Source organism: Tasmannia lanceolata, unplaced genomic scaffold, assembly GCF_043159265.1.
Source record: "Tasmannia lanceolata isolate RefF3 unplaced genomic scaffold, GAP_Taslan_0.1 ptg000012l, whole genome shotgun sequence".
Classification (NCBI taxonomy): Eukaryota; Viridiplantae; Streptophyta; class Magnoliopsida; order Canellales; family Winteraceae; genus Tasmannia; species Tasmannia lanceolata.
The window spans coordinates 51,533,657-51,548,483 of record NW_027518689.1 but is presented as its reverse complement, the minus strand read 5'-3'; the positions used below and the strand labels follow the sequence as shown (position 1 = coordinate 51,548,483).

At 37.5% G+C, this 14,827-nt stretch overlaps 1 protein-coding gene across 1 annotated transcript; it reads left to right on the top strand.

Annotated features, from left to right (window-relative positions):
- The first annotated feature begins 799 nt into the window (after window positions 1-799).
- LOC143887447 (uncharacterized) lies at window positions 800-12,611 on the top strand. Its single transcript, XM_077391529.1, has 3 exons — window positions 800-1,206; window positions 5,521-6,278; window positions 12,272-12,611. The coding sequence occupies exons 2-3, from the start codon at window positions 5,900-5,902 to the stop codon at window positions 12,286-12,288; spliced, it is 396 nt and encodes a 131-aa protein (XP_077247644.1). The 5' UTR covers window positions 800-1,206; window positions 5,521-5,899; the 3' UTR covers window positions 12,289-12,611.
- The last annotated feature ends 2,216 nt before the right edge of the window (window positions 12,612-14,827 follow it).

Here is a 14,827-nt window from a genome sequence, read left to right as displayed (position 1 = left end):
AAAACTGATATTTTTTGGGTTTTATATAAAACTGGAAACTTAATTTCTTTTTTCATTCTATTTTTCAAAAAATAACCCCTTTTTCTTGATGAATGAAGCCAAAAGTATATCAAACCATGTCCAAAATTCGTGAAATCTTGTTTCCAAACCAATTTTTGGATTTACAGACCACCCCAAAATTTTCGGAGTTTTTTGAATTTTTTTAATCGTGTTTTAAATTATTTTAATTTTGGGCTACTTTTAATAAATATTAAACGATTATATATCTCCCTTGCCATGTCAACATGAAGATTATACAGATGCCACCAATCGTTGCTGCCCCAAATTTTATTATCCTCCACCTTTTACTTTATTTCTACCTCAAGTTTTATATCCCACCTAATCTTATCCCGCCCATTTTAACCCATCTCGCCTATCTTATTGGGTACCGCATGTCTTGCCATGGGGCACCCAAGAGGGCAACTTATAGGCATTCACTTTGAACTTAAAAACCGAACCTAAAACTAAGAATCTCATTTCGTGCATATTCACTTCTTTGTCACTTATCGAAAGTCGCAAGTGGCAGAGGGGAAAATGTAAGGACATATTATTTATTTTTTACAGTAAAGAAACCCTATTTACCCTTATTTACACTGTATACTCCTCCCTTTTAAGTATGACAACACCCCCAAACTTGTTCAAATTAAAAAATACCCGCCACTCAACCCTAAAAATGAAATTTCCTCTTTCTCCAAGTGCTCTTTCCTAAAAAAACACCAAAACTCTATTTATTTGTTGCCCTAAATCCTTCCCTTTATGGCTGAATCCTTTCAAAAACGTCAAAGCCTACCCTACATTCCCCATTCACACAAAAAACCCCAATCAATCCTGTGGTTTTCCAAAGAAAAACCCCAAACCCAAAAATCCCCTTTATTGATTCACTATAACGGCTATTCGCTTCCCCTTCCCTTCTTTAAAACCCACATAGGCTTCCTCCCAAGGCACGGATCTCACACGAGAACCCCATAGCTAAAAGCTCTCTTCTTTCTTGCGTTTTCTTCTCTTTTTTTTCTTTTTTTTTTTCTCTTCAGTTTTGCCATTTTAATGTCGGGGCAGCAGCTCGGGCATCATCTCAATGTCTCAAATAGGGTCTCTGAGACGCACCATCATCATCCTTTTATTCTCTCAACTCTACCAATTTATTTGCACCTTGGAAGCTTCCAAAAGGTGGAGGTCTAAACTTAATTATTCTATTAAATATTCATTCATTCTTATTTATGCTCGTTTTACATAATCTTCATTGATGCATGCTCATGAAAATATACTAGATTTCTTACTTGAATATTGTCATTGATCTTGTACGGAGGCCTAAACATACCTTTGCTCCTCTACCTATAGCAACCTTGAACTGATCTTTTTACATTTGTAGCATAAAATCTTAAAGTAACAAAAACAAGACTTGTAAATCTACTTTACTAGATCCATTTAATTTTTTCACTATATTTCTTGAACTAGATTTGCCAAAGCCTCGAAATCCACCCAAACAATTACTTTCAGAACCTGCCCTGCAATTGTATACTTGCACAGGACATGTTTATTTTCTAAATCATCTGCAATTAAGTCAAATTAAAAAATGATATATATATATATATATATATATATATATATATATATATATATATATATGAGAAAACGGTTCCTACACATGTGTAGAGAGTTCTCCACACACTAGCTTAAAATACAGTGGGGGCCCACATTATTTGGGTGATCCAAGCCATCCATTTTAAAGGCCCTCACATAGATAGAGTGTCTACAAAAAATCAGATCCATAGGATCATCCCTACCCTACGATTTGTGGAGGTAAAATGGATGTCTTTAAACCTTCACAAATTAGTCCATTTTTTGCCTCCACAGTTCGAATGGTTAAGATGATCCTATGGATCTGATTTTTTATGGACACCCTATCTATGTGAGGGCCTTAAAAATGAATGGTTTGGATCACCCAAATAATGTGGCCCCCACTGTATTTTAAGCTAGTGTGTAGGTAACTTATCTACACATATGTGTAGGAACCATTTTCTCTATATTTATATACACATACATGCATGCACACATATCTTCCGAATATGGTTTCCATGTAAACTTTGTTTGCAGGATCAGATACCTCCCATCTTTTCTGATTCATGTAATCAGGTCTTGTTCACTTCAACTGAAGAACATATATTCCAAGGGTAGAACTAAATCTTTTTTAGTTTCTTGTCATTGTACTAATTCTTTATTTCCATTTTTAATACTATTTCATCATATCCGAGAATCGTAATACGTTGAAACTACTGTTAGATTTACCCATCAACTTACTTTCGAAGCTAAATCCCAGGATCTATTCATATTGTCTTAAGTATTATATAGTAGGCTTAATTGTTTCTCTCAATTTGATTGAGAAAACACATTCGAATCATTCAACCCCGTTTATACTTCACTGAAGCTGCAAATACACATACACCTGCACATGCCCTCGCTATTCCTTTACCAGCGTGTTATCCTGTCAAGAGCCCCATTAAATCTCTAGACATCCACCTCGCGACAGTTCAGTGTTCGAATTTCAGATTGCATCAATTGCTTAAGATATAAACTCGTGTATTGCAAAACTTGTTAAGATATCCAACGAACCTTTTTGCTATTGTATATCAGCCTAGTCACTTGCCAGTAATGGTAAGCTCACTGTAAGAGATTTTTAACTTGAATCTTGGAACTTACTCACATTAAGCAGTATAATGACATTGTATACCGTGTTCATTTTTTAATGATAATGAATTAGATTAAAAATAATAGAACCGAGGGATCAGCCTGACGAACTAGAAGATCAATCACTCATAAATGAAAAGGAAGGAAAAAACAAAAAAGGATGGCATGTGTCAAATGAAGGGGGGAGGAAATCAAACATTTCTTTTTCATTTCTTTTTTGAAATGGCAGGATGATTTCATTAAGAAAGGAAGAGGGCCGAGATGGACCCCAACCAAAAATACAAGAAAACAATACAACAAAAAACAAAAAAATAACAATTCTTGAGGAAGGAAGTCAAACCACTCTAACTCCAACCTCCGAACCCCACTCCTAGCCAAAGAGTCTGCCTCCCCATTTGCAGACCTCCGAACATGATTGAAAACAATAGATGAGCCCGCAACTAAATCATCTATTTCATCAAAAATAGAAGAAAATCTCCAATGAGGCACCACCAACCCTTTCAACCATCTAATCACATTCTAGGAATCTCCCTCCACAATAGTGTTATCCATACATTCTCTAGCAAGCTTTTTTATACCATGATAAGCTGCCAACACTTCGGCCTCCGAGTCATCACAAACTCCAAGAGGGCCAGAGTAAGCCCGTACAACTTCACCACGATCATCCCGACACACTCCCCCAACACCGGCCGAACCCAGGTTCCCAAAGCTCAACCCATCAAAGTTAATTTTGAACATGCCACTTGGCGGAGCCTCCCATCTCTGAACAGATCGAGGCCGAATCTCCCTACTAAAGCAAATAACTTTCCAACCCTCCCATAAGTCAAATGCTGATACAAAACGGAAAGCCGATAAACTTTTCGCCCATGAAAAAGTGAGAGCTATAATTTCATATATAGCCAATAAGGAGATTTTGCAACCCCTTCAAAGACACGAGAGTTCCTCTCTTTCCATATCACCCACCAAGTTGCTAGAAGACACAAATTCCATAATATTTTGCCTTTCTTCTTCCACGGCACAAAGGACCAATGAAGCATCAATTCCATAATAGAACAAGGAAAAATCCAACTAATACTAAATCTTAGAAATATCAAACTCCATATCTGACGCGAAAAAGAGCAATGCATGAAGAGATGACCCACAGATTCACTATCCTTCAAGCAAAGGGGGCAATGGTCAACAAGCATCATACCACGCTTGCGGAGGAAATTAATAGTTTGAATCCGATCGCGACATACCTCCCACCCGAAGATACCAACTATAGGCGAACAATGAAATTTCCATACCTCGGCTGAAATAAAGGATACACTGCAAGGCAATAAGCTAAAATAGAAAGATTTGACAAAGAAAAAACCAGAAGATTCCGCAGTCCATACTCTATTGTCCAAACCGATTCTCTTAATATAGCACCCATCTAAAAGCTTAAGAAATTGGACAACCGATTCTAACTCTAGATCAAAGAAGTTCCTTCTAATGCCGATCTATAGACACCATCACTTGCTAGCTTGTTTGCATCACTGTTCGCCGATCTTCTTACATGGTGAAAGGTGATGGAGGATCTCTACATCCAATTTATAACTTCATCAATCCAATGGGCAAAGTACCAAGGATGGGGGAGAGTCCCTTCAACCATTTTATTACATTAGTAAATCCCCTTCCACTATCACCTAATCCAGTATGTCATGATCTAATAACCTGATTACATGACAAATAGCTCTTACCTCCGTCTCATTGGAATCGGCAAACCCAATAGGGCCTGAGAACGTCCAATATGTATGCCTCTCATGATCACGAAGAAGTCTTCTTACTCCAGCCGTCTCAGAATTCCCCAAGCTAGAAACATCAAAGTGTAGCTTGAGGCAACCTTCCACAGGAGGCACCCAAGGATGCACTACGATTTGCCTTTGCTTCCCACTGGAACATACTTCTTTCCACTCTCCCATAGTGCATTCACTGAAATAAATCTGAAACTAGGAAGGGCCCTTACCCATGCAATTGTCAATGCTATCATCTTGATGAATAAGAACTGATGAGACTTTACTACGCCCCCTGAATACCCTTGCATTCCTCTCTTCCATGGCGAGAATAACCAATTCTATATCAACTCAGAAAGCTTGGATGGAAACACTAAAGGCTATACTGAATCTACATAGAATTTTGCTCCACACACACCTGGTTGTGCTAAAGTGAGGGACATGTGATCTACTATTTCTCCTGCCTTGTGCACTCATAATGATCAATAACCCACATATACCGGTTTCTGAGATTCCCCACCTTAAGGATTCAATCGGCTTGTAAAATGACTTGAGGGTGAACGACCCTAAAGAGCACTGGATCCAAACCTTGTATACCCCGTTAAATAACCACTAGTCTCCCATGTATGCTTCGAAATCTAAATTTTGAACCTTATGTATTCACCCATTATCTTGTTACTTATCTTACGTAATGACATCCATGTCCCATTGAAATTTGTTATTTCGATTGACAACTTTAGAGTTCATCCATCGAACTCATTCACACTCAATCATTAAGTTCTAATCCAAAATTTAACTCTTTCTCTCATCTATCTTCAAAAGCCCCAAATCTTGACTCCTTCACACTCAATCATTAACTTCTTACCCAAAATTTAAATTCTCTCATCTACCTTCAAAACCTCCAAACCTTGAAAGTCTCGCATTACTAATTCAAATTCATACATTCAAAAGTTTTTCTTGTTTTCACCCATATGTAGGGTTTTAGCATCTCATGAGATTCTTGTCTATGAATGGGGTCTGACAATGTTGATCATGGCCACAGCGACGAGTGGGAAAACCTTCCTCTTTCTTCACTTTTCCGAGTTGGAACGTTCAAGGAAGGGAATCTAAATGATGATATTAGGGTTTTGAAGGAAGAGGAGCATTGTGGCATTTCAGAAGACGGTAGTGGGTTCAAGATTTTGGAGAAGCGAAATGCTTCTAGGGTGTCACAGTAGAATGATGGAGATGTTGAAAATTTAGGGTTTCAGAGTTCGGAAATAGGAGACTTAGTTTGGGCAAAACCATCCACTTACAAATGGTGGCCTGGTTGGATTCGCAAGCGCATGGGGTCTATGGTTTTGGTCTCATTTTTTGGGATTGAAAAGTATCGTTGGTTTAAGGAATCAGAAGTTTGAAGTTTTGAGGAGAATTATGTTGAGATGACAAAAATGGTTAGGGAGGAGTTATCAGAAGCAATTGATTGTGCATTGAAAGAGTTTGCTTCCAGAGTTGGGTTAGGGCTAATGTGCCCTTGTGTTAGGGCTAATGCGGAGGGAGACCGATCTGAAGTGGTTGGTAATCTTCGTCCTATGAAACCGATGAGGGAAGTGAAGAAGGGATTTGAGCCTGTGGAAATGTTGGGTTTTGTTCTTAAGATTGTTGTTTCTGCAAGGGTTGAACCTGCGAAAGCTGTCGGTGTGGCTCGAGCTGCTGCACAAGTTAATGTGTACCGTAGTTTTGTTTCGATCAAGCGGGATTGGATGTATCGCGAAACAATGAGGCTTATTGAGAGTGATTCAGTCAATGATGATTCAGAAGGTACCATGAGAAGCACACTAGTTCTTTTTTTTTTATTTGTTTTGATGGATATTGAATCAGCATTTGTGTTATGGGATTTCAATGTTTATGGTCAATCATAATATAGGTTATGCGGTCTTTATATCTTGTTTTTGCCACTGTCCATCGTACTTTTATTTTTTGATGGTATCATTATAGCTGATGAATTAAAATTGAAATTTTTATGATCATGGAAAGTCAGTTCTATAATTACAATATGTATTTTTTGAACAAATATTATACTCAAGTCAACTCAACTCAACTCAACTAAGCCTTTGTCCCAAACTAGTTGGGATCGGCTAATGAATCCTTTAGAAAATTTTCATGAAGAAGGTGAAGAATCTACCCGGCTCAAATTGACTAAGTCTAATCATAACATAAGTTGGGTTTGTACAAATATTATATTAAATAAAAAATAACACACAAAATGGGGTTCAAAATAGTGCCCAAGCATTACAGAAAAACAACAAAGGAACTGAAAATGTTACAGATTTGGCCTCTTGTGTCACAGCCATAATTACAATATGGATAATGAACTATTTCTCGAATTTCTATAACATCCACGACTTTCAGTAAGAAATGTTTATGCTGATACTTGTTTTTTCCTGTTTTGCAAAAACACAAGTCTCAAGGAAGAATGTTGCTGACGTAGGACAAATTGCAATTGTGTGGGGTTATCTAAAAATTGGAACGAGGTTGACAAACTATCAAGTTTTTGACGTCCAAGAATGTGAACATGATAGTAACAGAAGTTCTGTAACTTTGGCCAACATGCAACTCCTATGATTCGATCACGAAAATATGATTAATCAATAGAGATTTTAAGATTCTCTGCGAATAAAGTTAATTATATCATCCATCTACACATAAGCATGAAAATAACAAGAATTCCAAGAAGTCACAATTTTCATAATCAAGAAATTTTAGCAACCTCACAAAAATGTATTCCAATCCCACGTACAAAATCTCACAAGGTCTCAATATAATACTAATATGCCTATGAGGAAGATTTTGGATCTCAAAGAGGACTTTGGGTAGGAAATGATCCATAACAGAGAACATGACCTTGGATAGGAGAGAACAGAAGAAAGTGATCCATGTAACTAGTGTCAGGATTAAACTTAGTCACTTGGAGCCTTGTAGATTCTTTCACCTTATTCATGAAAATTTCTAAACGATTCATTAGCCGACCCCTACTAGTTTGGGACAAAGGCTTAGTTGAGCTGAGTTGAGTTGAGAAAGAGGGCTTTGGGTAGGTTTAGAAGGGTCAGCTATGAAGCACGGGTACCGGTACGGGGTGCGGGTACGACACGACACGGGTACGTGGGTACATGATTTGCCAAAAAAATCGGGTGCGGGTACGTTCGGGTACGCCGAATATAATAATATATAATAATATTTTATTATATATTTATAAAAATTAAAAAATAATAATTGTAGAGCAATCAAATAACAATAACATCACCAAAATGGAAAATTCTAATATTACTCTTCATTTCATAAGTGATTAAGTTCCATATTTCATAACAAGAGGCATCAATACATCATTCATTAGAAAAAAAAGTCTGTCACCAGTGTGTTGACCAGTGCCTGACAAGATGAATAATTTTTAGAGAACAAATTATGAGATTTTTTTTACCGGACATTTGGGATTTAATAATGTTTGGACAAAATAAATTTTATGAATTTTTAAAATTTGAAAAATACCCCACCGTTTGGAAGTTAAGAAAGTTAAAATTTTGACCCGACCCTTTTTCTTTGAATTTTGTACTAGAACTGGAGAGTTGACTTTTTTTCCTTTTAGATTTGGGTGTTGAAACTATTTTTAATAAATCCAAAAGGGGGGTATTCCGTTATTTACATGTAAATCTTAAGTAAATGGACAATAAAATAGTAAAGACATTACTTGTAAAATACTGAGTACAGGAAAGTAAAGAGAAGTACAGGAGAGGAAAGAGAAGCAGCAGGAAGAAGCAGGACGTGTCGGGTACGCGTGGTGCGCACCCGACAGGCAAAACTAGTTTTTTTTTTTTTTACAAAAAAGGGGGGTACGTACCCTGGACGTACCCGCACCCCATACGTGTCGGGTGCGGGTGCGGGATCCCCGGGAGAGTACCCCTGCTTCCTAGGAAGGGTGCATAGCTATGTTGCATGGATTCTTTGCCCCCCTATGCCGAATCCGTGTCGACACGTCTCCACATGCGAATTGGAATGGATTCACGTGGGACACACCCGGATTCTTGTCGTAGCCGTGTCCCGCACGAATCCTGTTTTTTTCGGGCGAATCTGATTCATCGTTGTCTCTTTTAAAATGAGAATCCTGTATATTTTCCCTTTAAACGTGTTTTCTTAACCTTTTTATATGAAAGCATAACTTGTACTCTTTTAATAAAAACCCTTGCGCCTCAACCCCCGAACATCGACTGCCTTCCTCCTTCGACTCTATTAATATAAAACTCGCCTCAACACTCTACCCTCAAAATTTTCATGAATATATATACATATGCACATACATACATATATAGATATATTTATATATAGATATTTAAATTTTTAATTTTGAAAATTTTATTTTATTTAAAAATTACAGAATCTGAATCCTCCTTGTGGGAGTTTGCCGAATCCAAGACCTTGAATCCATGTCGGATCCCGACACGCAAATCCGAATCCATGCAGGATCCCGACATGCGAATCGGAGAGGTTTTTGGAAAAGATTAAGGGGCACAAGGTTTAAGGTGAGATGGGATGGGTAAAACACGAAGAAAAAAACAAGGGTTTGAGGGTTTAGGCAAGAGAAAGGAACATTTTCTTATTCCCAGACAAATTGTTTTGTAGAGGAAACCAAAAAAGAAGAAACATGAAAGAGATAGGTAGCAAGGCTAGAATCTCACTAACCAAAACCCAAGGCATCGCACCAAGGGATTCTGACGTAGTGCGGCCATGCCAAAGAATAAGGGTTTCAACTAGCCTAGGGTGGATGGAGTTTTGTTTCATTTTGTGTGAATAGGTTTGTAGTGTGGTGCAATTAATACCCCATATGAGGGGCATTCTTGTCCTTTATGTTAGCTAATCTAGCATAAGTAGGGGGTTTCTTTTCATTTTAGGGGGACTTTGATTTTTGGGAAGACGAGGGAATTTTGGGATTTCATTTCGGCCTCCTCCTACAAGAGGAGGAGATTTCTAGCCAGGGAATGAGCTACATTAGGGAGGTAGATCTGAATGAAGCTTCCTTCCTCATCTTCTTGTTCTTGTAGCTTTTCCTTCATTTTTGTAGAATTTATGTGACTTTATATTGTCCCCCCAATTGAAACATCCAAGCTGATTTCCAGTTCTATATTTCTTATTTTGGAAATGAATGCAATGTTCTCATCTTCAATGAACTCCATCACCATGGGTGCCTAGTACCAATTTACATGGTTGCTTATTTCTCCTATGCTCTGTTTGGTTGCTTGTAGATGGATGGGAGATTAGGAGAAAAAGAAGTCAAAGAGGAAAAGACAAGCATGGAAGATTGGGAGAAGATTAGGAGGGAGATTTGTGAGTGGTGTTTGGTTGCATGAGAAAAATAGTGGAAAATGTAGGGTGTCATTATCAAAATGTAGGGTGGAAGAGAGAGAAAGAATAAGACAAGAGAGATTCTCCTAATTCCCCACACAAATTTCTCCATTTTGGTGAAAAAGGGAGAAAATTATGGGAGGGAACATCTCCGCCACGTAGCGCCACCTAGGATAAAATGCAATAATGATGTCTAGAAGTTGTCTAGTGGTCAAATGTCTAATCGGCAACCAAACATGTTTTGGGGAGATCTTTGGAAGATCTCAAGCATTTGAAACTCTCACAATCCCCCCAAAATAAGCAACCAAACTGAGCACTATGGTGAATGAAATGTTGGATTCTTGAAAGTTTGCTTTGAAGTCTGTTGGAGATTCATATGTAACTATTGGCATGAAACCGTCCTGGTCTGGGAAACATTGACAAATGGCTCAGCTGGACACCTCTATTTCATCACATTTAATACAGCTCAGGCATCCCGGCTCAAGCATAGCCGTAGTGATCAAACCGATTTGAAGAAAACCTTCTGTCTCTTAAGTGTACCTGTGCATTTTCAGAGAACTCTGATTCAGAATCAGTTCCTTCAACATGATCTTGACCAGTTTGCCCTTCTCGATTAGTTCTTTGCCTTGCATGTGGCACCCTTTAGTTTCTTTCTCCTCATCTCCCCTTAAGTTTCCTTGCCTCTGGATGTTGTTTACACTCATCCCTAAGCTACACGTTAACACCTTTAACACTTGTAAGAGGCTAATTGTTTAAGTTTAAACCTTAAATCTCATTGCTACAGCCCATGCACCTCACGGTTTTCCCTAATGCATCACTACACTTACATGAATCAATGGCCCAGTGAGCTTTTGTAGTTTCGTTCTTTCATGCAATTAAGTGAAACCAAGGCTATGAAGGTTTGCCTATGAGCAGATTACATGAACTACGAATGGGATATTAGGCCAAATTTCATGAACAGATTTGCAACTACAGCTACCCAGTTCAATTCAATAAGTTCCCTAGCCTGGATGATTTGATTAACCTATCAAAAGCTTATATGGATCTTGGGGCTGGTTTGCACTAATTTACTTGGAGATTGACTCATATTGCACCTATATAAGTTCTCCAGAATAACCCACAAACCCCCAGGTTTGCACCACTTCCCTAACACCAGCAACCCAAATTGCAGTGCTACACTGATTAGGGAGTTCACTATTCCAATCAAAGTTACAACTTAATCCATCCTTTGACTAGGTGACCCAAACCTTAGGAGGCCTTACAGAGGGGGAAAACTCTATGCTAATCTAAATCCAATTAGAAATAATATCATAGATCAAAACACCGCCAAAGAACTTAGCCTTGGAAGCCCTCATATTCATTTCATTTCTCAACGAAACCTTTGGCCACCTTTACATCCATATGGAGCTAAAAGTGAAAGTAGGTTGTAACAATTGCCAAAATCAAGAAATAAATTTTATAATAGGCGAGGAAGTACCTGGGTATTCCTTTTATATAGTCTTTTGCTACAAGTCACACTATTTTTCAATTCCTCCATCGTACTTTAGAGTATTATTAAAATCCATCTACAACGTAATGTTTTCCAATCTTGAGGTTATTCCCTAATTTTAACAACCTTACTCTTCATGATGGAGTTTATTTCCTTGTGGGTTCCATCCAGAGATATGATGTGACTTAGAACTTTCAATAGGCCCTGAGTAAGTAATTATTTCATTAATCGATGCATCACTCACATAAGGTGAAATTGTATTTAGGACAACTTTCTGTTTCACTTCATCTAGAGTTGAGCAATTTTAGAAGGATTTGGATACACAGTGAAAATTACAAGGTTAACTTCGATTTACATAGAACTTTGATCTGTGTAAAGAACCAATACTTGAGCTATATCCCTATTATGGTTTATAATTTCCATCAAAACTGAGACAAAACGACCAAAATGATCCCCACAAAAACATATGCAGAAACTGAAACTGAAACGAAAATGCATATCAAAACGAAAACCATAAGTTTATTAGTGGTATATTCTATTAGTGTGTTATATAATTATATTTATAAGAAATGCATGTGAAGTTTGGTGTATATATTGTGTATAAACATTTATATTAATTGCATGTAAAATATAGTATATACTGAATGATCAGACATGTGCGATAGTGCATGTCACTTGGTGTTCAATGTTGCTGAACCATTGTGGATAGTCGTATTACTTAAGTGATTGTTTCTAAGTGTCTATTTGTGCCTCTTCTTCTTCTTCTTCTTTCTTGAAACTGAGTCAATTGTGCTTATTCTAGCTCTTGAAACTGAGTCAATTGTGCTTATTCTAGCATTTCATAAAGATTCATCTTAAAATTCTATCAATTTTCATGTGTCCATATGATTCAATGGCAACCAAAACTGAAATTTAAAACCTTGATATGCAGGCAATTGCATCATCTAGATGAGGTTTCCTTCAAATCTAATTTTTAGGTATTCTCTTGGTTGGCCACTTCGATGATTTGTGGGGCCACCTATATATGGAGATATTGTCGTTTCTTTGAACTATAAGGATCCAACAACATGAAGACCGCCAAAAGTGTGAACTAAATTGTGAGGCCCGGCAATCATCAAGAAAGAGGAATGCTTGTGCAGGGACTGTCTTACAGCAATACAATAGGCCATTTTTACTATTAGATAGTGGATCACACCTATGATTGATCGGAACACTATAGGATAGGGCTCATGTTGGACCTGATGTTTTACTATTTTTATTAAACTGTAGATTTAAAGAAAAACCAAAAGGCTCGTGACTTAAATCGAACTTCTTTGAATTTTATTGAACTTTACCAAGTAACTCAAAAACACACTTCTATAAAAAAGGGTGGACTAGTGCACGAGGCTCCCGCCATTGCGGGGTCAGGGGAGGGCTAGATGTACGTATCCTTACCCCTGCTTTGCAGAGAGGCTGTTTCCGTGACGCGAACCCGTGACCCCAGCTCACAATGAAGCAACCTTACGGTTGTGCCAAGGCTCGCCCTCTAAAAACACACTTCTATATAATCACATATTTTATTGATCCCGCCCGTAGGTTTTTGCAATTTCCAATAATCGCTATAATATAAAATTTTGCATCCAAACACAGCCTAAAAGAAAAGAACTGCTGTTCTTCTTCAAGAACATGGAAAACCCCCAAAACACCGCCTATTACATATCTCTCTCCTCCTGCCATTCCAAGCTTTGTTTCTTTTATTGCTGCTAGTTTAAATCAAGGGTGGTAATTCTTTATATTCTCTAATGAACCTCATTTCTCATACACGTCACTAATTAAAATAATAAAGAGGAATTATTCAATAAATCACAACGCTAGTTCAATTGTAAAGGTGAGTCCTGTCATGATCAATCTCGACCAATCCCATTGTGGATCCCACCTTCAGCATGACATGGTCTGAAAATCGCTCCAATGGGCTGACCCTAACAGTGGGATCAAGACACTGCTAGTGGGTTGAAAAGGTAATAGATGCGCCAGGTTACAATTCAAGAACAAAAGAAAACCCATCAATAGTTACAGTTAGGGCCAACCAATTAGATCAATCACTGACCCTGAAAAATCCAAGGTAATGACACACTGGTTGGAGGGTCCAAATCTACGATCAGTCCATATATATAGTAGGCTTCAGTAGGGTCATTCCTCAACAGCAAAATTATCAATTAACAACTCTATCTCAATTACCCAAAAATGAATAATCACAGAAACAACAGAAATATAAGAAAATTCTAGATTTAAGATCAAGGCGTTGCCCACAAGCAAATATCCAATATCATTAACATTAAAAAAATCCTGCATAACAATCACACCCCAGAAAAAGGCTGCTGATATTGGCACTACCATGTTCCGATAATTGCACGAACTCACCTTGTCTTTTCTTATTTAAACAGCTGGCAAAGGTTATTACAGTTCCCACACAGTCCCAAAAGCCAATTAATAAGTAAAAGACAAGCTGAGTTCGTGCAATTATTAAAACATGGTAGTGCCAATATCAGTGCCCAGAAAAAAAAACAAAATAAGCATATGGAGTTTTATCAATTGTCTAAGTGTATAGTAGGCTTTAGTTGGATCATTCCTCAACGTCAAAATTATCAATTAACAACTCAATCTCAATTACCTAAAAAATGAATAATCACAAAATCAACAGAAATATAAGAAAATTCTAGATTTAAGATCAAGGCGTTGCCCACAAGCAAATATCCAATATCATTAACACTTAAACAATCCTGCATAACAATCAAACCTGGCTGCTGATATTGGCACTACCATGTTCCGATAATTGCACGAACTCACCTTGTCTTTTCTTATTTAAACCACGGTTTTAAATTACGAACCGAAATCACCGAAACCAAAATTTGGCGAAATCCATTTTCCAAATTTTGGTCGGTAATTTCGGTCCGAAATTTCGAGAAGATGCCTTTCTTTTTTCTTTTTTTTAAATGTTACAAAATTTCGGAATTTCGGTCAAAATTTTGGTTTTTCGGAAGTCCAAAACCGGTACCGTAATCGGAATTTTAAACCTTGATTTAAACGGCTGTCAAAGCTTATTACAGTTCCCACACAGCCCCAGAAGCCAATTAATAAGTAAAAGACAAGCTGAGTTCGTGCAATTATTAAAACATGGTAGTGCCAATATCAGTGCCCAGAAAAAAAAAACAAAATAAGCATATGGAGTTTTATCAATTGTCTAAGTGTATAGTAGGCTTTAGTTGGATCATTCCTCAACATCAAAATTATCAATTAACAACTCAATCTCAATTACCCAAAAAATGAATAATCACAAAAACAACAGAAATATAAGAAAATTCTAGACTTAAGATCAAGGCGTTGCCCACAAGCAAATATCCAATATCATTAACACTTCAAAAATCCTGCATAACAATCACACCCCAGAAAAAGGCTGCTGATATTGGCACTACCATGTTCTGATAATTGCACGAACTCACCTTGTCTT

What these genes read in the sequence shown, in the direction of transcription:
- LOC143887447 (XM_077391529.1), top strand. Translation starts at nt 5,900, where the DNA reads ATGACAAAAATGGTTAGGGAGGAGTTATCAGAAGCAATTGATTGTGCA.